This window comes from Desmodus rotundus, chromosome 2, assembly GCF_022682495.2.
Source record: "Desmodus rotundus isolate HL8 chromosome 2, HLdesRot8A.1, whole genome shotgun sequence".
Classification (NCBI taxonomy): Eukaryota; Metazoa; Chordata; class Mammalia; order Chiroptera; family Phyllostomidae; genus Desmodus; species Desmodus rotundus.
The window spans coordinates 138,353,767-138,379,287 of NC_071388.1; the positions used below are offsets into that span (position 1 = coordinate 138,353,767).

The following is a 25,521-nucleotide window of genomic DNA, read 5'->3' on the forward strand; positions in this document are numbered from 1 at the left end:
AATAGAATCATTTTATATCTTCCTTTTCAATCAGCATGCCCTTAATTTTCTTCTTGGCTTATTGCAATAGCTAGAACTTTTAGTACTGTTATATAATAACAGTGGAAGTAGGCATCATTGCTTATTTCTGATCTTAGAAGGATTTGTTATACTTAAGATTTGTTATAACTACTCTGAGTGTGAATTATGACAGTATGGTATTATTTATAATATTAATTATGGAATTACTATGGAATTTGAATCAGATGTGAAAGGTTTGGTAACTGGTGCAAGGTCACAGTTTGTGAACGAAATTCCAAGTTCAGGTCACAGTCTACTAAGCCAGTACCACTTAATTTAACTAAGAAGGAACATAAGATTACCAGTGGGTCTTTGCTGCCCCCCTCCCAAAATACACACATATCAAGATATATTTATATATATAAATTAATATCCCCCCCAATGAGCTTTTCAGATACTCATTCCCAGGGCCTACAAAAGGGTATTCAAACATGTAGGGGATTCAAATGGACAGCATATTTTTTTATGGACGTATGTTTTCATTTCTTAAGTAAATAAGTACCTAGGTATGCGATTGCTAGATAGTATGTTAGGTGTATATCAAATTTTTCCAAAATGGCTGGACCATTTTGCATTCCCACCCAGTGTGTGAAAGACCCATCCAGTTGCTCTACATATTTATCAACACTTGAGATTTCTGGTTTTTTCTTTGTTACTCTGATTAATATTAGGTTTTTGCATTTTCTTAATCATTAATGATATTGAGTACCTTTTCATGTAGTATTTTTCATTCCTATCTCTTTGGCAAAACATCTATTTGAACCTTTCACCATTTTTTAGAAAGTAGGTAGTGCATTTTCTTACTGAGTTATGAGAGGCCTTTCTATATTCTGAATATCAGTTCTTTTTTAGATAATAATTTGCAAATATTTTCTCTCAGTCTGTGATTTTCTTCCTTAACTTTTGAAGAGAAGTTTTATGGAGTTCAATTTATCAGTTATTTTTTAATAGTTCATATGTTTTGTTTTCTAAGATATCTTTTATATTTAGTGTCCCAAAGATTTTCCATCTCTTTTTTCCTAGAAGTTTCATAGTTTCAGGTTTTATTTAGGTCTACAATATGTTTAGAATTAATTTTTGTATATGGCGTGAGATGTGAGTTGAGTGTTTTTTGTTTTTTGCTTTGCATGTATAGGTGTATAATTGTTTGGTGACAGTGTTGAAAAGACTATGATCTCTCTAGTGGGGTTTATTGGTGTCTTTGCTGTATATCAATTGACCATGTATGTGTGGACTTCTGGATTCTCTGTTCTGTCCCATTGGTGCATGTGTCTGTCTTCTCACTGAGACCACACTGTCCTGATTGCGGAAGTTTTATAGAAAGTCTTAAAAACAGATAATGTGGTTTCTCTTCTGTAACTCTTTTTCAGAATTATTTTGGGTATTTCTATTCTCTTGCTTTTCCATATAAGACAACAGATAATTAAAGTTAGGTACAGTGCAGAATCTGAAGTCATTAATGAACTTTTTGTTCTCTGTAACATTAAAATGTATTGGGCTATCTTGAACATTGAATAGATTTTTTCCCCCTTGAATGACTTTGTAACATGACACCTAATTCATTTGAAAAGTATTGGTTCTCTGAATTATATAGACCTTGTGAATATTGGCACATTTTATTATTCAGTATTTATATGTAGCATTTGTTAATATTGTCACTGATCTTGTCAGAAAGTTTAAGTATTGGGAAGGCGTCATGCTAATGGTGGGGGATACAAATTTTCTAAAATTTTTAATTTTGTTTGAAAACTCAAATATCACTGGTGATGCATACTGTCAGTTGTTTTTCTTGAAGTAACAGGTTTACTTGGTTCATTTTTGGGACCACGTCTGCCAGATACCCAAGTTGGAATAAGCATGGTTGGTTTATTTTGCAGCTTCATCATGCAAGGGCTTTTTCTTGAGGCAGCCGTTTTTAGTATGCGGCCGTTTTTAGTATGCAGAAGTGCTGTTGTTCAGTTCCTCCCTTGTCATACAGAATATTGAAGTCTACTCAAAGGATAAGATTTAATAAAATTAACAACTTTTATGCTTTTTATCAAGGACATTCTTTAGTAAAGTGAAACTGGTCTTTTCTGGAGACATCTTGTGGTAATATGTACTCACTTTCTGTTATTATCTTTATTATGCTTAAAGTGAGTGATTGACCTGGAAACCTAACCCAAATGGTATAACACTAGGAAGACAGTAAATTGTTGATGTTTTTGGAACATCTGAAGTTAGTATACTGAGAGACAAATCTCTTATTTTAAGAGCTAATGAAGTTATATTAAGTTTTTGTTTTATTATATTATAGGTGCTATACTTGGTAGATCTGAAACTCAGGAGTGTATTTTCTATAATGCTAATTGGGAAAGAGATAAAACCAATCGAACTGGTGTTGAACCCTGTTACGGTGACAAAGATAAACGGCGACATTGTTTTGCTACCTGGAAGAATATTTCTGGTTCCATTGAAATAGTGAAACAGGGCTGTTGGCTGGATGATATCAACTGCTATGACAGGTAAGGAAACATTTCATTTTGTATAATAATGTTGAATAAATTTTGCCACCACCACCCTTTTTAAAGGGGAAAGATCAATACGTGGATTTTCATTTTCTCTCCTTTTTAAACATGAGAGATTATGAAGAACATTATAACATGCTTTAATGACAAGATATATATTTTAAAGTACTAAAATAAGCATGACATGTTTATGTTTTATCTTTGATATGCTTTGAACAATTGACCAAAGAGTGAGAAATATATTGGGTTGGCCAGAAAGTTCATGTTTTTTTCCATAAGATGTCTCTAGTAGCACTTAGTTGTTTTTAACTTCATTTGAAACAATTTTGTTAGATTGTATTATAACAGCTATAATATCAGCGTGCTTTTAAAAAAAACTTATCAAAATCGGTGAATTTTTTGTGTAGCTATTTTAATAGCTGGAAGATGGAAGAAAATACGAAACTTTTCGGCATATTATGTTATATTATTTCAAGAAAGGTAAAAACGTAACTGAAATGCAAAAAAAAGATTTGTGCAGTGTATGGAGAAGGTGCCGTGACTGATTGAATGTGTCAAAAGAGGTTTGCAGAGTCTCTTGGTACTATTATTTTTGCCAAATAATTCTTTGCTGTGGGGCTGTCTCATGCATTGGAAAATGTGTAGCAGCACCCCTGGCCTCTACCCAGTAGAAGCCAATAGCTGGAGATGGCCAACATACTCAAAATATCCAAATCAATAAAGTTATTGGTGAAAATGAAAAACATGTCTTTTATTTTACAGGAAAAACCATATGGACGTTTTGGGCAACCCAATAGACTAGAAATATTTCTTTCTTTATATTCTTAGGATTATAAACATTTTTAAAATGCCAATTTCAAGGGAAAAGGATTTTAAAATTGCTTTAAAAGACAGTGTATCTGTTGAAAATCTCCTCTCAAGGAGACTAAGCTTAATCATAGTATTTAATTTCCTTTTAAAGAAGTTTTCTTCTTTATATATCTGGAAGAAATTGATCTTACTACATTTTTTACTCTTTTTTCCTTGCAAAGTAGGCCTTTGTTCTTTACCCCAAGAGACATTTTAACTTGACGTTCAGAATTACATCAGAACTAATACAGTCCTCATAGAAAGCTACATTTGATTTAAAAGATCTTGCTTAAATTCTTTTATTTTCTACTGGAAATGAAATACAGTGGACAGGTGATCTTTCTGTGAGGAGTCCCGTAGATGTTGCCCTGATCACTTCAATTGCCAGGGCCACAGGATTTTCACTGAGGGTAGGTGCTGATGACTTGACAGAGGCTGCAAAGTCCTAGGTAACCAGACTTCTTGGAGCCAAAAAACTCATGTAATCATGAAACACTAGATACTTCCTGATCTGCTTTCAGGTGCCTCATTTGATTACCATGAATCTATGGCTGGTTAGCTATATATGATTAATATCAAAATGTATTGAATGAGACCATGCAAATTGAAGTAGCTCCACTTTTTACGAGAAATGAAATCATTTAGGTGTATATTTATTATTTAGGGTATACTTCTAAATTTGTGAGTTTTCCAGGGATTATTCCTTTATAATTACACATTTATGCTTTTCAATTATTAGCCTATTAACAGAGGTGATCATTAAGTGATTTTTGCTATTATGAAGGGTAAGTTGGGCCACTTAGAAAACAGTATTCCTTAAAAATTAAAAATCGAAGTACCAAATGATCCAGCAATTCCACTTCTGGATATTTATCTGAAAATGAAAACACCAACTTGAAAAGATATACAGTGTCGGGCAGAAGTAGTGCCTGCCTGAGTGTGGTTGGTAGGGAAATAATATGGGTATAATAATTTATCACTTTAATTTGAACACTTACCTAAAATGTCATATGGTGTGCTTGAGTGTGATATTGTTATGTTACAGAATTGCATGCTTATGATTTTGTAATAAAAGATTTTGTACTAAAAAAGGGGCATTATCTGGACATTGTCTATGCATCTTCATGTTTATTGCAGCATTATTTACAATAGCCAAGATGTAGAAGCAGCCTAACTGTCCATCAGTGGATGAATGGATAAAGAAAATGTGTGTGTGTGTACATATAATATTCATGTTAAAATACATATTTATGTTATATGCATTTTAATATACAATATATATAAATATAATATTCTATTGTGTATATATAAATCAGCCATAAAATGAAAGACATCTTGCTCTTTGAAACCATGTGGCTAGATCTTGATGGCATTATGCTAAGTGAAATAAGTCAGAGAAAAACAAATACCATATGATGTCATTTATATGTGGTTTAAAAAAACACAACTCATAGATACAGAGAACCAAACATTGGTGGTTGCCAGAGGCTGAGGGTCAGGGGGCAGAGGGGTGGAATAGATGAAGGGGAAGAAAAGGTGTAAGCTTACAGTTACAAAACAAATTAGTCCTGGGAATGTAATGTACAGTATGGTGACTATAGTTAATACTGAATTACATATTTGAAAGTTGCTAAAAGACTAGACCTTAAAAGTTCTCATCACAAGGGAAAAAAATTTTAGCTGTGTGGTGATGGATGTTAGCTAGACTTATTGTGGTGATCATTTCATAGTATATACAAATATCATACTATTACAGTGTATATCTGAATAATATACAATGTTACATGTCAATTTTATCTCAATTTTTTAAATAAAAGTAGGTAGGCCCTGGCCAGGTAGCTCAGTTGGTTAGCATGTTGTCCTGGTGTGGCAAGGTTGTGAGTTGGATCCCTGGTCTGGACTCATGTAAGAATCAACCAATGAATGCATAAATAAGTGGAACAACAAATCAGTGTTTCTCTCTCTGTCCTCTTTCTTCTCTCTCTCTATAAACAAATTAAAACAACTTTTTTTAAAGGTTGGTAAAAAGAAGTTTGGGGGAAATTAAATTTGGGCATCATTTTTATCCAAAACTGTCTTTCATTAATTAGTTGAAATCAGGGGTTCTTGTTCTTTTTGTAGTAAAAAGATAATGTGCTTCTCACCTAAAACCAGTATTGCTGGAGGTTAAACTTTGTTCAGTAATGGGGCATGGGTTGTTCAGTGCAAATTCTTGTTCTTACAGTAAAACTTACTACACCAGCTCTGTTTCTGGGGATTAAATGCTAATTTAAAAGTATGTGAATTTTCATTTTTGTGCTCTGAATTTGATTAAAAAATAGATATTAAGGATAGTAAGAGAAGTAGGAGAAAGGAAAGAAAATTCAAGAAATGTCAAAGAGTGGAGGAAAAGAGTGATAAGAATGAAATTAGATTGCAAAAAGTAATTAGGCTAGGTTAATTAACCCCCTATAATTTGAGGCATGATTCTAAATGTTAAGTTGTAAATTTATATATACATTTCTTCTTATAAATTGTTTAAAAATTTAGCTTTGTCTTTTACTTTGTACTAAGTAGATACTGGTATAAATTTTATTTTAAAGTTTGATTTTTTTTTTAAACTGCATTCTCCTTGAAATACCTTGAGCTTTTCATTTTAAATTCAATCTTATTATTCTAACAACCATTATTTGAAAGTTCACAATTTATTTGTAACATATGTCTTTAATTCTACCTGATGTTTATTAGCAATATTTAAATGTTTGATTTTTTAAAAATTAAAAATAGGTACAGTAGTCCCTCCTTAGCTGTAGTTTTACTTTCTATGGTTTTCAGTTACCAGTGGGCATTAAGAGTGTTATTCTTTTGGTGCAAAAATATTGGAGGGTTCTAGAAATAATTCACAACTTGTAAATTGTGCATTGTTCTGAGTGTTGTGATGAATCTTGTGCTGTCCTACCTGGGACTGGAATCATCCCTTTGTCCTGCCTATGCATGTTGTATGTGCCACCTGCCCATTAGCCATTTAGTAGTTGTCTTGGTTATCAGATCACATATCAGAGAGAGAGAGAGGGAGAGGGAGAGTCCACATGTATAATAACTTGTTCTGTGTTATTATTAGTTATTGTTAATGTCATGTAGTACCTAACTTATAAATTAAACTTTATCATAGGTATGAATATATATGAAAAAACATACTATATATAGGGTTCGGTACTACTATCCTTTGGTTTCAGGCACCCACTGGGGTCTTGGAAATTATCCCTCTGGGGATAAGGGTGGGGGTCTACTGCATAGCTGTTTCTTAGTGGCTGATTAGGATTTGTTCTAGAGGCTAAATCCCTATTTTTTCAGCAATTTAGGTCTTATGTAGAAGGCTGCCTCTTCCTTCCCCAAGATAGACCTAACTTGAATCCTTTCTTGAGTTAACTAGGTTCTATCTGTAGTTACATATTGTTCCTGTTGCTTATCTTAACCCTGTCCATTGTGTTCAGGGGATTTAAATCTACTGCTACTGAAAATGACACTTAATTCCCAAAGCCTAGTTTGGGTCTCTGATACTGGGATATTTTCTGCTTTGAGATAGGAACTTGCATCATTTTGTGTTTATGTGTCTATGTATATATGCAGGGGGACCCCCCAAAGCCTGGGATTTATTTATAAAAATTGTGTATTTATTCTTATGTGTTTAAACTTCAGTCACCTTCAAAGTACTCTCCATTTGATGCAGTACGCCTATTGAGAAACTTTTTTCCACTGACCAAAACAGTTTTTGAACTTGTCAATTTTCATGCCTTTTAGTGCTTCTGCTGTTTTTTGTTTCACCCCTTCCACATCTCAAAGCATTTCCCTTTGGAACTTTTTTCATCCAGGGAAACAAAAACAAGTCACCTGGTGTGAAATGAGGTGAATGAGGAGGGTGGGACATGGGGGTCATGCCATTTTTGGTCAAAAACTGCTGAACACTTAGCGTAGTATGGCAGGTGTGCTTGTAAATCACCCCTCATGGAATGGGCAAATGTGTTGAAAGAGTCATCAAAAAAAAATTTCACTAGAACACTCACCTAGTGGGGAAAGCCTGTTCTACAAAGTGGCCCACCCTCCAGAAGATAATTCCATTTTGGGGGGAGTCCCCCCTTGTATATGTATTTGCAAATACAGACATACAGTTTTACACGTAGTGTTCAGCTTTTATATTCCTGAAATAGGGAAGCTGTATTTCTTGTGAGAAAAAACACTCCGAGACCAAATTACTTCATTGGCTTATGTTTCTCTTTAAGTTATCTAATAATTACGCAAAAAAGGTGGTTGCCTTAGATTGATCATTAAAAACCAAATTAAAGCAACAGTCTCAAGTGGCCAATGTGATTGTTATATAAAATCAGTTGTTGATTTTATTCTGATGAGATTTAGTAACAGGATTGCAGAAACAATTGTGGATTTTAAGAATTGGTCATTGGATATTAATAAAAGTCTTGACATTGACTATAAATGATTTGCTCTTTTATCTCTGAGAGGATCTTTCGAAAAACATCTATTGTAGATTCAGTATAATAATGTTGATTTTAATTATTCCTCCTTTGTTTGCTTACAGGACTGATTGTATAGAAAAAAAAGATAGCCCTGAAGTATATTTTTGTTGCTGTGAGGGCAATATGTGTAATGAAAGGTTTTCTTATTTTCCGGAGATGGAAGTCACACAGCGTAAGTTCACAGGGAAAATGCATAGACCTGCTTAATAGATTGAAAACAAAGCATAATCGTGTTGATGGAATAATTTACTCCTGCCTCTTGCTTATTTTTCTCCTAAAATTTGATCCTATACTATTTGTTGTAGAGCTTTTAGACCAAATCTGAATTGTTTCTTTCTCCTTGTTCCACAGCTACTTCAAATCCAGTTACACCTAAGCCACCCTATTACAACATCTTGCTTTATTCCTTGGTGCCGCTTATGTTAATTGCGGGGATTGTCATTTGTGCTTATTGGGTATATAGGCATCATAAGATGGCCTACCCTCCAGTACTTGTTCCGACTCAAGTAAGTTACTATCTTGTACTTTGTTCTGTTTTAAATTGCACAAAAGGAATATTGCTGTAGTAAAACCCACTAGGTTGTTAAAATTTATTTTACTTTGCAGTTAATTTTTGAATGTTTATTGTCATGGAAATTATAGCTAGTTTTGCAAACGTATTGATTTGCTATGTCCTGGACTTTCTCACTTAAGTTTTGAGGTAGACTAGATTGAAGAGTATTCCATTCCTGTTCTTCTTGGGAGAGTTTTACTGTCATTGCCGTACTTTACAATGTGAGATCTGCTTTCTTTCTTGAGAAATAATTGATGATGGAGAAGGGAAAACATTACCCTTTTTTTCCTTCCCGTTCTCTTCTCCATTCATAAATTTTTGTACTGGTTTCAAGACTACGTGCCAGAATATTTTTTTAACCATGGGGAGGGACCCACGCTGTAAGGTAACCAAGAAAGTGTGGAAAATAGAGGTTTCGCAAGGGCTTCAGGAAGATATATCCATAAAATTGTTGTTTTGAGGAAAAGGAGTAGGAGAGGGGCATTTCTTATCATGTGTTGTTGGTGTGTGTGTGTGTGTATGTGTATGTATATATATATATATATATATATATATAATTATATATATTTTTTGTTTGCAGCAAAAACGTTTTTAATGTCCTTGATTGTCACTTCCCCAAGCCCGAGTATACCTGAAAATATAGGTGTGGTGGGTAGCCGGATTAAATACATGAAGTTTTTCTCATTCTCTGTCATGTAGACAGTTGGCTCTGGTCCAAGTGCTTTACAAGGACTTTTAATATGAGTAGTTGATATTCTACAGGCTGAGGAAAGGTGATACTTTTAATATGAGTAGTTGATATTCTACAGGCTGAGGAAAGGTATAACTTTTGGTTATACTTGCTTGAGACATTTTTAAACTAGGTTTTACTATGTTTCTTTTCACTCTTAAGAACAGATTACTTTGGCCTCTGGATTTCTTTAACTTTGTTTCTCTATTACCAATGTTTAAAACTTGATAGAAGAAAATGGTATAGTCCTATATAATTTGACCAAATTATATGACCAAAGCAAACTTCTTTCCTTTAAGCTTTATTTATATAATGTACTTCTTTTTCAGTACTTGCAGCAGTCAGTTAGCATTACATCATTGATCCCCCTAGTCTTTGTAAGATGTGTATATGGAGAAATAAACCCGATAGTAGAATACCTTGTTCAATTAGGTAAACACATTATTTTGTGCAGCTGAAATATTTTATCTTTTAAACATTAGTAACTAAGTTATATGTTATAAAATCATTTCTAAAAAGTATTTTAAGATAAAAAACTTTAGTGTCCAATAAATATGTGGTTTACTCCAAAAGGCCATAGGATGATGTACTTTACCTTCTGTTGGTGGTAACTATTTTAACAGTAAATGTCTACATTTAGAAGAGAGAGCATTTATATTTAGTACTATAGTGGTGTCTGCATGTACCTTACATTTGTAGTATGATAGAAACAAACTGGAAACCTACATTTTAAAACAAATTTGTTGTTTCTTAGTAGAACTCTAAGAACACTAATGTCATCTTATAGATAGCATTGATTGTTATGTAATATTGATATAAAAGTATGGTTGGGCATGTTTATAAAGGGCTGGATATCATATATGAGGGTCCTTCATTTAGAAATGCTAGTTAATTCAAGGGTTTAGACTTTTAAAAAAGAAAAGATGCAACTATTATTAATAACTAAGAATTAGGGCTCTTCAGTAGTAACTATCTCTGTGGTTTTTAGTTATTTGTTGCCATGGTTAATGTTATTGTACACATTTATTTAGTACTTGCATTGTTCCTGTGGTGAATTCAGATAAATTGTACGAATTATTGAAAAATAAGGAATGAGTTTGAAGGTTTTTTGATGGAATGACCTGGAATGGTCAAGCTTTGTAATTAAAAATACAAGACGTGCCTGATGTTATGCTTTTGTTCTGTCATAAACTGTGTTGTGGAAAATGAGCATTGGCATCAGTGGAATTTCTTTTATGTCAGCTTTCACAGTGTCTCAAAAAGTATAGTGTCCTACTCACAGTCTCATTTTTGGTGAGAGGTTATGAAAACTAGTTCTGCAAGACTGCTTAGGGGCCATCTTGTTAAAAAATACTTAGTTTTATCTGTTTCAAAGTAATTACTGAAAAATTACAACAAGCATTTATTGAACATTTAGAGTGTACCAGGATACTGGTAAGTTATGTGTATGTAGAAATTTATAAATTAGTAAGATATATCAAAATATATTAAATATCCCTGACCTGTGTGGCTCATTTGATTGGGTGTTGCCCCACAAACTAAAAGGTCACCAGTTTGATTCTCGGTCAGAGCACATGCCTGGGTTGTGGATTTGGTCCCCGGTTGGGTTTAGTCTCTGGTTGGGGCGCGTATGAGAGGCACACCAATTAACGTTTCTCTCTTACATCAATGTTTCTTTCCTTCTTTCTCTCCCTCCCTTCCTTTCTCTTAAAAATAAATACATATATATATTCTTTCATATATATATACATATATATGTATATATAATTTTTCCCTATGGTTTCCACATTGTGACTGCTATATGAGGATCAGTCTTTAGAATTTGTTAAAAAATCCAAATTCCTGGACCACATCACTGAAAGTATAGAGTAAGGCCTGGGATACTGTGTTTCTAATAAGTTTCCCAGGTGATTTAGATGACTGTCCAAGTGTGGAAAGCACTGATTTGGTTTTACCTCACTGTTTATGTAGTATTATATAATCCCCATTTTATAAAGAAACTGAGACACAGCATACCTCACAAGTATCAGAACTAGAATCTAAGCCAAGGACTCTGACAGATAAAGCTTTGCTCTTATTGCTTACACCGTTCTGCTTCTCTTTTTCTACAGAGCAGTTGCCTCACGTTTTTCAGGTAATTCAGTGAACATCCCTGCCATCTCAAATTCATTCTGTAGGCTAAGTTATTTTCTTAATTTTGGATGTTGGATAATTTGACTATTAAAATGAGCAATATTGTGATCACATGGATCCCCAATAGGACAAAAGAGAAAATAAGTCATAGATATATAGAAAGCCATACTTATGTTTTCCATTAAAAAATTTTTAAAGTACATTTTAGAATAGGTTTTATGAACTCCAGTTGGGTTGTAGGTGAAGATTCCTGTGTATCTGAGTTGATAGTGCTAGTGTCTGGTTGTTATTCAAGACCTTCTTGAGGGATAGAAGTAGATAGGGGAGACAAACTGACTATACATGTGAAATCGTAAGATGACTTCTTTTTTTTTTAAGATTTTATTTATTTTTATAGAGAGGGGAAGGGAGGGAAAAAGGGAGAGAAACATCAATGTGTGGTTGCCTCACAAGTGCCCCCCACTGGGGACCTGGCCTGCATGTGGGGGCACTTGTGAGGCAACCACACATTAATGTTTGTGCCCTAGGCATGTGCCCTGACTGGGAATCGAACTGGTGACTCTTTGGTTCATAGTCCGGTGCTCAATCCACTGAGCCACACCAGCCAGGGCGTAAGGTGACTTATTTATTTCATCCCATATTCACGTCCCCCTATTCCAAGTTTAATTCCAAGACCAGTTAGGAAAATATCTTAACATTCTTATGGATTTCTGGAACATTCCTTCTCGAAATTCTTTAAATACTTTCAGAAAATGATGTAAAATTTATCATTCCTTTTCTTAGGGAAACTTTTCCTTAGAACTTTGGCTAAAGGCTAGTTTGTGGATTAACTGGTCTGTTGTTAGATGTTAGTGGTGATTTCTTCTTATGATGAATCCCTTGTTGATGAGTCAGTCCTACAACAAGAACTATACTTGTAGATTTATAGTGATTCTCAGCAGAGCAAGAATCTGTGCTGATAAAGTTACTTATAGCGTGCTCATTCATTGCTCCGATCTCAGTGTTTATTCTTCTTGAGGGAAAAAAAGATCAATCCTATGGGGCATATGGAGGACTAAGAGACATCCCCATATTGATGTCTCTTACTAAGCTGGTTCTGGCAGTTAAATGGTAGAATTCTATATGATACAAACTTGCTTAGCATTTCTTCTGGTTTTATGAGTATTTTATTCTGAGGAAGTGATACAGAGATATACATGCTCTTTAAAATATGGTCAGTAATTATAGTTCTTACTAACCAATAAAAAATACTTGTTCTAAAATAGGCTAGCATAGTGAAAGGCCTTCTTTAAAAAAAAAATTGAAACCATTCTTTTTTCTTTATAACCTATATGTACTAGGTTTATAACATTATTTCATGGTATCACTGTCTTCCCAGTCACCCTGAATGAAAGCCTTGGAGATAAGCACTTCTATTCTTGGCCCTGTCATTTACAAAGTCCTGTTCATTCACCTGTTCATCCTTTCTGATCCTGTTGTAGCTCAGGACGTCATGACGTCTGAGACTAAAATTGCTTCTGTAATCCCGTAACTGGTCTTCTTCCAGTTTTCTCTCTTCATTTGTAGTAGTACTGTAGAATAGGATTTTATTTGTCTGATTATGTTACTTCTGTGCTTAAAAATATTTGAGAGTTCTCAGGTGATCAACAGCAAAATATACAAAGTTTGGAGCATGACTTGAGGTCTTCCATACTTTGCCTTTGCATTCTTTTCTGCTTTTACAGCCTAACCCATCCACATATCCATCTAGATTGGTATTCATTATGTACTATCCTTGAAAGAACTGAGAAAATAGTGCTCAAGTCAGTTTCAGTCTTCTGTGATTCAAATGAATGACCCCAGTTGAGAAAGTCTAGTCATTTGTGTACATGTTTCATTCTGCCACTTGATTGTACGCTCTTTGAAGACAAGGTGTGTTTGTAATCACTACTGTATCTTACAGTGTTTGTATGTAATAACTGTTCTGTAAGTGATGAATTGCTGAATTGACTTTGTTGCATTTAGAGTTATACTAAGGTGATCATGCAGTATGCCCAGGGATTCATTTAATAAGGATTTAGGTGCTTTAGGGCTTTGCTTTAAGATGAATCTTGAGACCTTATTTCTTGGGGGTAAAATAAGTTGAAGTATTGCAGGATTTTATAAGAGAATGCCATTATTCAATTTTTTCCTGTTAAAGCATTCTTTAAATTTGTATCACTTTGGTCACTTTTCTTTAGCCTGTGTTGAAACTGTCTTTTCACATGTAGGGAGATGTTCTTGCAATCTATAGTGAGTAAACTGAACACAAACTGGTTTTTCTAGTGCCAGGGAGTCATGAATATGAGGGAATTGATGCATTTACTCTATTATTAACAAGTCTTATTGTGGTTAGAATTAATGTAGTTTCAATAAAACTATTTGTATCACTTTCATAACCATATGTGAGCTTAAGTTTCCTGCTTATGAGATCTGTATTTATACTAATAAAAAATACCACTTGATAAGAAAATGCATTTTAGGGGCTAGAAATTACCTGCCTTTAACAAGGTATGAAGTTAGTGTGTTCAATTTTTAAAGGCTATATAGAAAGCACTATAGTATTACAACATTAATATTTTTTAAATGACATTGGTCTCTTCAGTTCTTACATCATAACATTTTGTCTAGGTTTTGGTATAAGGCTTTTAGATGTTTTAGATACCTGGTTGGACATACAGAATAATCCTGTTGACTTTAATATTAAAGTAATCACAGGTTGTCATTTCATGTTATGTCAAATTACCATTCACTGAGAAACCAAGCCACCTGTGAAATGCTTTGTAGAATTTTCCTGTTGAACATGAGTCTACACACAGGTACCCATTTAAAATTAATAAGATATTGAAAGGGTAGCATATCATCCTTCAACCAAGTTGGTTTAGGGAAGTGTGTTCTTTTGGGGGGAAGGATATAGGGGAAATTTACTAAACTTTATTAAGTATTTAATATGCTAATATTAAGTTATACTTGCAAAATAAATATTACATCTGTAGAAACACATCTTGAAATAGGCTGACTTCTTATTAAATGCTTGGAGTTTATGAACACATCTCTTGCTTTTTGTATATCGTTCACTTTCTCTTCTTAAGATTCCCTTCTATTTAAAGTAAGTGCTTGCTTGTTATAACAAGACACATTATACAGATAGAAGTGTGTCCCCCCAAAAGGGGAGAGAATTATTTGCTCTTTCCCTTATTTTTAATCACTTTCCTGAAATAACCAATTTTAACAGGTTGGTATATCCTTTGACTCCTTTCTCTAATCTCATTTGAGTATATACTTTTTGTTTCTTTTATCAGCTATAAAATGTTAATCCACAATCTGTACTGAGGACAGCTTTTCAGCTCAGTACTTCTAATTGACCTCATTTTGATTGTGATATGTTTTTAAGTGAAATTTAGTGGAACTTTAATGTGTGCTCTTAAAATACCAAGATTTGTTGTTTTATTAACTTAGAGTTTGTTTTATTTTTCTGCTGAGAGCTGGAACCTACATTCCACAAATGTTTTCACTTTATTATTTTAGCACGCTTAAAATATGGTGATACAATGTTATTGTCTTCCTCTTAAGCATCTTTTTTTTTTTTTATACCTAAGAAATAATACAGGGCTATTACAAATGTCTCTTGCTTCTGTGTTCCACTTTTGTGTGTGTGTTTTTGTATTGATAACCTAAATTACAAATTACTTTTATATATACTTATAGACTAATTCTGGGAGAAGTGTCATAAATTACCCATAGACATGCAGCTTGACAAAAAATCACTCTCATTAGGCATAATGTAAGTTGTTTCACTTCCAAATGCACAGATAGACCCACTTGGAGATTGGCTCAAATCCTGTGTTCAACAGCAAAAAGGAAGGGAAGGAAAGAAGGGGGAAAAAAGCTTTATCAAAAGCTTAAAACAAATTAAAGCTGCACATTAAAATTAATCAAAGAACCTAATTTCTAAAACTTTCTCTTAAATTTTAAAATTTTGAGTTTAGTTTTGCTTTGGCCTGTGGAGAGCCCAGCCTGCCAATTTACAAGTGGGACTGATGCATATAGACCAGAGTACATTATTTCTCCTTGCCTGGTAAGGAGATAGTAGTAGGATGGTATTAGGTTTGCTTTTCTCTCTATTCTTTTATTTCCTGGATCTCATCCTAGATCAGTTCCTTCATTTTTACTTCATCACTGACAAATCTTTTTCTATTAATTTAAGATTATAAAAATGAAAAAAGCCCATTTGTTAGTGAAAGCTGCTTGTATCAAATAGGCTGGGAGGTAGATATTCAAGTTTGTTTTATTTTTGCTTGACCACTCACCTAATGCTTGAGTGCCTGTTGTGTGCCAGGTCCCAACCTGGATGTCTCGTGGTAAATAGCACCAGTACAGTCCTTGCTGGACCCTTTTCAAGCCCGCAGTTAACATATAGGTGAACTAAAAGTAGGTTGGTTGGTCGGTTGGTTGGTTGGTTGGTTGGTTGACTTTACAGCTTGGAGATGAAGGGTATAGAGAGTAAAAAGGGAGTTGCTTCAATAATTTTGGGCAGAGATGGAGGAAAGGAGGAGAAATATCTGATTCTAGTTCTGTAGTGATTAAGAGAAGAGCCCCATGTGGGGTGGTGCTTAGTTAATGTTCAGTGCTCAGTAAGTGTTAGCTATTATTGCTGAGTAACAACTTCAAAATTGTACTCAAAATGAATCATTGTTATTAAAACCATTGTAGATATATATATGTCAATACTTTCAAATTAATTTAGTGTAATACAAGATTTCATTTTGACTCTGTCAAGTACTATACAGAGCACTCACTGTACACATAGTAACTCATTTAATCTTTCAACACCCTATGTTATAGGTTCTGTTTTAAATCCTCTGTTTTTAGTCCATTTTATAGAATAAGAAAGTGAAGACACAGGTGAAGTGTCTTGGCCTGGAGTCAGGCTGCTGAGTGGCAAAACCTGGGCAATTACATGCAAGGCTTATTGTTCATTGAAGTAAATTTAGTGGAATGGCTTATTTCTGTAAATAATCATGTGGGGTCCATAAAAAAACTAAAATAGGATAAGGATGAGGATCAGAGCACATAAATAACATTTAAAAATAGTTTTTATAGTGAGTGTATATAGACTGATAGCTAACATAACCGCTTAACCACATCACAATTTATTAATGCATAGCATGGTCCTTTTCCTTTTTTTATCCTTACTTGCAGAAAACAAGTGCTGAAGTAAATGAAAATAATTTTTTTTTCTGTACCAATAATAAACCTGATGCTGCCAAACAGCAACAGAAGGAGAATGGGCATGTCTACATCTCTTTCAGACCTTTAACCTCAGGGCTGGCTACCCTAAGGAACTAACAACTTCTTAGGGATGTGTTCAGAATCCTGATTTCATCTACCTTGGTCTGTCTTTGCTTTGCTGTCAGGAGGAATTAGATGAGAGAAACTGTAGGAAGTAGGAGTTGATAAATCACAAAGGAAGATCTAATTGGATGGAATCATGGTTGTGCGTTTGAAAATATCAGTACTATTGAATCTGTTAATGTAGAAATGTCTTGCTTTCCCTAACCCAGAAACATTTGTCCTAATACACACACTATGTTACTTCTTTATAGATTATGTTTCTATCTGCTTGGAAATAATCTTTTTATAATTAGCAATTGTGAAATTTCGTAGAATGTAAGATAAATAGATGAATAAGTGAAGACATATATAGAATTCATCAGTTTTTAAATACTTTGGTAGGGTGTCCTTAATTCTTCTTGATAGTTCTAAGGAGCTGTTGAGTGATGTCAGAATAGTTTAAATAGGGGAGAATGAATGTTATGTATTGTGTATATATTTATTTATAGTATATAAATGAACCAAAATATGTATTTGTAGAAAGAATTTCTTCCTATTTTAGTTTTGTGTGTCTAACTGGCTACTAAATGTCTCCACCTAGATGTCTCCAAGCACTTTAACATTCAAAGGTAGTGACCTTCTCTCTCAAACCTGGTTCTCGGTAAATGGAACCAGTAACCACTTGGTTACACAAGTCAGAAATCTAGGATGGGTTCCAATACTGTTTTTTTTGTTCCCCCTCTAGTACTTACTCCATTTCTCATTTAAAGGATTATATAAAGACTCTCTCTGCACGTGGATCTTCTCTTAATTAACTTGCCAGTTTAAGTCAGGATTTTTTGTAAAGGTGCTTAAGGTAGTGAATATTTTTCCTGCTCTTATTTTATGATTATGCATTTATTAGTGTAATCTTGGACTAGTCTTTCTCCCCTGCATTACAGGGAGCATCATGAGAGCGAGGGTAGTTAGTGCCTGGAACAAGCTAGGCACTCAGTAAAGGTCTGTTGAGTGAATCGCAGTACTATTTGTTCCTTTCTGATGTTTGCCAATTCATTTCTTTTCCCCTTAAAAAGTCTTTTCTTCTTTTCTTTTCCTTTTTAATTCAGCAAACCTAATTACTTGACACTGATGTGCTGACTTGGTTTTCAGTGTCGTCTCCATTTATAGTTAGTGACATTCAAGTTCTATTTTTCATGTTGTGAATCTAGGCTGTTTTGTTACTTTTTTTATCTGTTTATGTATTTTGGTGAATTTATTATTTTTTTTTAAATTTTGTTTTGACCTTTTGTTTTCTAATATAATTTACATTGAAGCCTGTTCTTGGTGTCTCTTGTTTAGTTTGGTTCATTCTGTAGTTTACTCTTATGTTTATTTATTGAGAAGTGTGTTGAACAAAGATAAACTTTTTGGTAAGATGCATGAATGGCACTTACTTGCACACACTGTTGTTACAGTAACACCTTTATCTCTGAAACCACCTGTATGAAAACAAAATCTGAGGGATGCTTAAACTTTGGGAAGCTATAGTCTAGTTATTCATGTGGCATGAATTTCTTTCAAGGGATGAATTTTACTGGAGTACTGATAAGATGTTTTGATAATGGGATTAGCTAAATCTTTTAGATGAATTATAAATAATCCTGAATCATTCACAGGAGAAAATTAAGAAGGAAGAAAAACTAGTTAAGCAACTGGCACGGATGACTTGTCAATTTTTTTGTTGTTGCTAATTGTTCTCTGTAGATGCTGTAGAAAAATAGTGGAAACTGGGGAATATAATCGGCAACTGGAGAGATTCATAGCCTTCCTTTATACTGATGATAGCATTTCTGTTAATTTAAAATTTGGGCCCTTACTTGTTTTTCGGATGAGTGGGAAAATGAAAATCTTGTTCCCTAAGAGTGTACTCAGACTGAAAAGTATGTATGGATACTTGTTCCCAGGACCCACCACTGCCGGACTTTTTCACTGTTGCTATGCCTGGGGAAGTAGAATAGCAATAGGCCCAGTCTGTCACTCTTTCTATTTAATTCTGATCTTCTTAGTCTTCCCTTTGTTTGTTTGTTTGTTTTACCCTAGTGTATTACACACATTCACATAGGTAGGTACTGGAAACAGTTTTCTTTCTCACTATTATGATTTTACTTTCTTCCATGAAAGGGGAGTGAAGCAGTTGAGGAAGTAGTAGGAGATTCTAGAGGTTCTTAAGATAACTATCATAGTGTGGTCTGAGCAACTAGCTGTAAACAAATTTTTCCATTGCTGCTTCTACAATTTTTGTTAAAGGCAATACTGCCCTCTGGTGTCCAGAAGTCAATTCCAACATATATCTTAATTAATTTATTACTATTTTTTACTCATAGTTAAGATGCTGTAACATCTTAGAAAAATAAGTAACAGTTGTTTAAGACTTGGCCTAGTTAATTTGCTGGCTTGAAGTCCATTGGATCAGGTAACTCGGGGTCCTACGAGAGTCATCTATATAATACCCCTTATCGGATAGGTAATGTCCAAGTTCATTTGTTTTTTAAATGTTACTTTCCTTTATAAGGAAAGTGTTCCCAATCCTCATTTTAGAAATACACGTTGGATCATTGCCAACTTTTAAAAAGCTAAATCATTATTCTCCTTTCTTCACTTTTGTAACTGATGTGTCATTTTTCATTTCATTCTGGATATAAATCGTAATTTCCTTTGCCTGTGTTTTTTCTTCACAAGCACGCCTTTCATATAATGATAGAGGTAAGATGCATTGATGTTTGTTTTATGGTTGTGGAACTTTTTGTGGATGCATACTAAACATTTTGTTCTTAGATTTTTTTGTCGTTGCTTTACTGTGCATCCTTTATAGTTTATACATTTATGTTATGAAGTTTTTTTCTACTTTTAGTATTGAAAATATGATTGATTTGTTACAGTAATAGTTTTTGGCTTTAAAGGATGTTAACCATATTTATACTTATCTGAGGTGGAATGTAGAAAAAACTGTTTTAGTTGATTAGAAATTAACACCTAATGGCTAGATTTTTAGTCTCAAAAGAGTTTTAGCCTTAAAAACCTTGTATTGGTTAATTTTTACATTACATCATAGCTTAAATGTCAGTTTTTGTTCACTTTTGACAGGGCCTGACTTTCTGGTCGAATCTATCATCTTTTAATGTGAACTCTATATTTTCAGGTAGTTTCATCTTAGACATCTTTAGCAGGTAGATTAGCTAGGGCAGTATAACTTGATCTTTTGCTGTGTGGAAATTTAAGACCTTATTTAGGTTAGAGTTCACCCTTCAGATGGAGAATTCAGGATAAGTAAAATGATGACAAACTCTTTTGCAGCTCTTGACATCTAATAATTTATTCCAGTATTGGTTAATAGTAATGCTACTGGGTGTTGTTGGGGTGGGAGATACTTTTTCCAGCTGTAGTCATTTGTTGCTTTATCACGTGATGTCTTACGATGTCATAACTTTTACATACAGATGGGTAAATGAGGGACGTGATCAGAGCCACGTTCTAATGCGTATCTTTTTAACTGTGCAAAAATAGTATTGATACTGCAAAAGAACTGGAGACTTAGGGGAAATTTGCAGGAATTATGCAGTCTTCATAGTTGCCCCTGCCCCAAAGTGGTTTTTCTATGTGGCAGGGCAAAGCCCTGTTTTATGAATAACATTAGAATGTTGCTGTCATTATGAAGTTTAAGTCTGAATAAGTCTCCCCAAGTATTCATTTACTTTAAAAGTATAAATCTTCATTTCTAGAGTCAAGTATTGAGGTTTTTTGTGGGTAAAATAGTATAGTGATGTTAATAAGCTCAAAATCATTTCTAATCTTATAGAATAAGTAAAAGATATTAGAGATGCAGTTAAAACTTAAGAGCTGAAAAGAATGAAATAGAATATTCTAGTAATTTTTCATTGAAAAAAGCAAAAGGTATGTTAATTTGTGTTATAGTTCTTCACACAGTTATCTGTTATAGAGTTACTTGGTTTTGAACTCAACTTTTAAGTATTATAGGATATTATTTAAAAACATATCATTTCTAAAAGTTTTGATACTCTATAGGAATGTACCTTCGTAGACCTTTTTATCACCATTTGAAAATTGACCATTGTTCTCCTTATTTTAAACTTTTTACTTACAAGTAATTTTGACAACACTGTTTTCAGGCTCTGGTACATTGGCAGAATTATTAGGAGAGTGATCTAAGATTTACTGAAATAATGGTAACTTAGAAACTTGCTGAACAGAGCCTTGGAACTTATGGGAACTTTGAAGATTATCTGTATTTAGCAAACACTCAATGATTTATTTTCCTGAGCATTGAAAATTATTGTATTTTTCCTAAAAGTAAGCTTAATATTATATTAAATCACATTTGGAACTGCTGACATAGTCTTAATTTGACATGTGAATGAAGTCATCATGTAGACAGTCATATCCAGGTGGATGGTTCTCTTAGAACTGAGAATGGGCAATATATATGTTCCCTAGAGAGACATTATTGGTCAATTTATATAAAGGTTATTTAAAAACCTTCATGTTTAAATTTAGAGCCATATTACTCTTACCTGGTTATTTTTCCTTCAGCTTTCCGCTCTTACCTGTATACTTTAGTTTCTGGCATCCCTGCTTTGAAAACTCAAGTTTTCTAATTTTACCTCTAAAGGAGGGGAGATTGTTGACTTTAACTTTGTAGTTATTTAAAGTTTTTCAGATTAAACTTTTTTTAGTTAGCGTAATTATTCTTTTATGCAGTTATCCAGCAATTCTTGGACTTTAAGCATTATATTTTCTTTGCCTCTAGAAGAGTAGTTTTCAACTTTTTCCTCCTTAACTTCACATTCACATAAGTAACAAACTCCTATCAGTAGAATCTCCTATTACAAGTGTAAGTGACCAGTCAAGGAATGAGGTCGGGAGGGTTGATTTTAATAAAACCTTCCCAGAGATTCTTGTGTCCCTCCCACTACAGACCATAATTTTGGGGGCCATACTTCTATGGGATTTGTATCTGACCTCCTTGATTCATCACTGTTAAATGAAAACACCCTTTGGCTGTACCAGCCTTTCATATTTTGAATGTGTTATAGAAAAGCAACTTTTGTAGACATTAAAAAATAAATATTGAAGTTGAAATGAGTCACAAAAAGTCTCGTACTTTATCTTACTGTAACAAAATAGGAATTCGGAAACCATTTTGCAAAGATTGTCTACTTTAGTGTAGAAGAAGAAATTACATTTTTTTTTCTCTTTAATACCTTGCAGTATTTCTATTCTTGAAGGTCCTTCTAATGTTGACGTTAACTTTTTAAAATCATGAGTGGCACCAGTGGGCTGAATAATGCCTAAAGGGAGCACTAACAGTCTTGAGGCATTAGAAGAGGAGAAATTTTTTTTTCGGGAGGAGAGGAAAAGCAGCGAGAGGTGCAGCGTGACATACTGTTTTCAAATGTCCTATGTTCCACCAGTGTTGCTGTAGCCACAAAATTTTAGTTGCTTCCTGCAATACTGGTTATGCAGTTCAAACATTTTTATTGCTTTTTCCTCTGGAAACTTTCCAAAAGGTTTCCTACATCTTTTGTTCCTTGCAGATACTGAACTGATACAATGCTTTCAGTGGAGAGTTGCCACTTTACTCTGTATAAGAAGGATTCCCTTGTCCTTTGTAAATGCCATGCTCCTATTTATATGCTGTATTTGCTCCATTAAAAAAAAATTAACTGTAGCAGTACACTTCTCTTTATTTATCTCTACCTTATCTACTGTGATAACTACTCACTTTCTGGATTATTATTTGTACTTTCTTTGCCAGTCAGACCCAGAACTCTGATACCTTTTACCTCACATTCAATTTTGGGAAGTAATTGTAAGCAAAGGGATGAATTGGTAATGGGTTAAAAAATTAAAGTGAATGGAAGTTTGACTGTAGCAACATTAACTGGCATTCCTGTTATGTGCTTTGTATTTGATACACTGATCTACGATGTGTTTGAGAATGACTGGATATTTCTGACATTTATGAAGAAAAGGTTTAAATAGAAATTGGAGAAAGTAGGGGATTTTGAGGAGAGGTTTTCTTTGAGACACAGCCATGATTTGCTGTTTCCAGCACTTTTCAAATCCTCACTCTGTGTCATCCCCGGATGACACCATTGAAATACTGTTAGTGGTGTCCCAGAGGCCACAGAAAATCTTAGTTGGGAAATTAGTGAGACTAGATCACAAAGATTTTAGATCTTTTCTCCTGCTGCACATATATAGCAATAGTGCTGAATGTTATGAAAACCCTTAATTCAAATTGCTTGCCTCGTGATCATATAGGTAATTGGTAAAGCTTGAGAACTCAGTTTTGGTAAGATTGAAGTTAATGTCACTTGTATGTGTTTACTGTTTCTGTCAATTGATTCCTCAGTATACTCACTTTTTTCTCACATTTAAAGTTATACGTATCAAGTGCTGCTTTTTGATATTAGTATTGTTGTTTATCTGTAGGACCCAGGACCACCCCCACCTTCTCCATTACTAGGTCTGAAGCCACTGCAGTTATTAGAAGTGAAAGCAAGGGGAAGATTTGGTTGTGTCTGGAAAGCCCAGTTGCTTAACGAATATGTAGCTGTGAAAATATTTCCAATACAGGTATGTTGATATTAGTTTTCTAATCTGCATATATTTTTAAAAAGATGCAACTGGCTAGGTCATTGTAACTCAGCAGCAGCCTAAAACACAGGCCCTGTGTTTTAAGGTGGTTCTTGTGATACTAGGGAATGTGGTTAGCCCTGTTGTGTCTGCCCTCTCCTCTGAGAAACAGACTTAATGGTACACTAGTTAGTATGTTTTCTTAACAGTGGTGGAATTACAATAAATGAACATACAGATCTTTTGCCAGTGAAAATTCTAAAGAAATACGAAGTGAAGATGAGTATTCCAATAAAAATGTGATCATTGTCTGACTGGTTAACTTTTACTCTCCTATTGACACAATCAGAAAAAGCAAGCAGAATAGTAAAAGAGTAGTGTGCTTTATTTCAGAATTGCTGTTTGGAAATATATTACCAAACCATTCATTTTTGTTCTACTTTGAGTGTTTATGTAATCATTTCAGATTTTGTTTAGTGAATTTTCAGATGCTGTGAATCAGGGCTGCAAATAATTGGTGTACTGTTGAGTTTTTGTTTTTAAAGGGGGCTGACCTCATAAAACCCAGGTCTAATACTCCTCTGTGGCTAATACCACGCACCACGCATGAGGTTGTGGTCCTGGCCAGGTTGGGTGATGCTGGCTTCATCACCGCACCTAGACAGTAGATCTTCCTTATTTGAGCATTATCATAAAATCAGTTTCTTTGCTTAATATACCTAGATTTTCGCCTTCTTGTCTCTTCTAAAGCCTATTTCATAGAGTCTATGAAATAGTTGTTATTACTATTTTTTTCTTTTGGTATAAGTGCAGATACTATAAAAAATAGTTTAGTTTTTAGAGGAAGAGTCTATTCTGTTGTGTCAAGATCTGCAAATATTTAGTTGATATTAATGTAAGATTAATGACAATAGTAGCAGCTAACATTTTATTTGATGCTTCCATTGTGTCAGGTAGAGGTGCTTACATATGAGTGCTCATTAATATGTGTCTATATATTACCCAAATACAACATACAGTATGCATGTAATCCAACAGCTTTATGAGGCAAAAACTGAATGGTTATGTAGCTTGCCAAAGGTTCTTTGGATCCAGAGGGGCCCTAACTATTGATGCAAATCACGCCTTACTTATTCTCTTATTATGGAAAGAAACTAAAATTTTTATAAGTTGGTATGTAGTAGGCATGGATCAGTTGCAGGCACAAATGGTGTATAGTATTTTAAATTAGTATATTGCATTTATACTCCATTGTGCTCTTGTTGACTTTACAGGATATCTAAGCATTTTATTAAGAATGTTTGATATAATGTTAGTCTTTAAAAAAAAATTTCTAATTAGATGAAGTCATTTTGCCTGAATTTCATCTGTCAGGGAGATTATTCTGAATAGTAACACAAGTAACTCCACACCATGACTGAAGTACCCTGTGGTGCTGACTTGTGGCGGAACGTGTTGTCATTGTTAGACGCAGAGGTGCAGCATCTCTGGCCTGCTGCTGTGGTTACAAACTGGAAACACAGAAAAGTGTTATTTTGAGGGAATGGGGGAGGGCAGGCATTTGGTATTACTATCTGAGTTTTATTAAAAAGCAAAACTAAAGAATCTTTTAACACTTAGCTTTGTTTTTGCCTTAAAACTTGAGTAATTTTTTAGATATGGTTTATTGACTCTATTCTTTGCATTCTTACTATTCTTCCTTTTTGACTATAGGACAAACAGTCTTGGCAAAATGAATATGAAGTCTACAGTTTGCCTGGAATGAAGCATGAGAACATACTGCAGTTCATTGGTGCAGAAAAACGAGGCACCAGTGTTGATGTGGATCTTTGGCTAATCACAGCATTTCATGAAAAGGTAAAAGTCCTTTCTATTTTGACTCAGTAAAGTCAGGGTTGGTTTGACTACCTAATATTAGTTATACATCTCTCAGCCTTATTTTTCTGGGAACAGTGTGCTATTCTCCTTGGTTAGAATTTATTTTAAAAAATCTATTTTAAAAATAATTTATTTTAATAAAAGAGCAAAGATGGCTTTTTCACCTTAACCCTGTTTATAACATCAGTCTTTCGTCCCTGATTTCTTGTGCTGCAGTCACCTCTCTTACAAATAATTATTTTAATATAACCAATGCTTAGTAAATGTACCATTTTTTTTCAGTTTGAATTTTGTTTTATAAAACTCTTTAAT

The 25,521-nt window shown here is 34.0% G+C and overlaps 1 protein-coding gene across 1 annotated transcript in view; it reads left to right on the forward strand.

Annotated features, from left to right (window-relative positions):
* ACVR2A (activin A receptor type 2A) overlaps positions 1–25,521 on the forward strand; it is an 89,182-nt gene that overhangs the window by 50,564 nt on the left and 13,097 nt on the right. Inside the window, exons 2-6 of the mRNA XM_024569677.4 lie at positions 2,357–2,564; positions 7,990–8,099; positions 8,279–8,433; positions 23,188–23,331; positions 25,045–25,188. Coding sequence (XP_024425445.1) covers positions 2,357–2,564; positions 7,990–8,099; positions 8,279–8,433; positions 23,188–23,331; positions 25,045–25,188 — 761 coding nt within the window. The remainder of the gene's footprint in view (positions 1–2,356; positions 2,565–7,989; positions 8,100–8,278; positions 8,434–23,187; positions 23,332–25,044; positions 25,189–25,521) is intronic.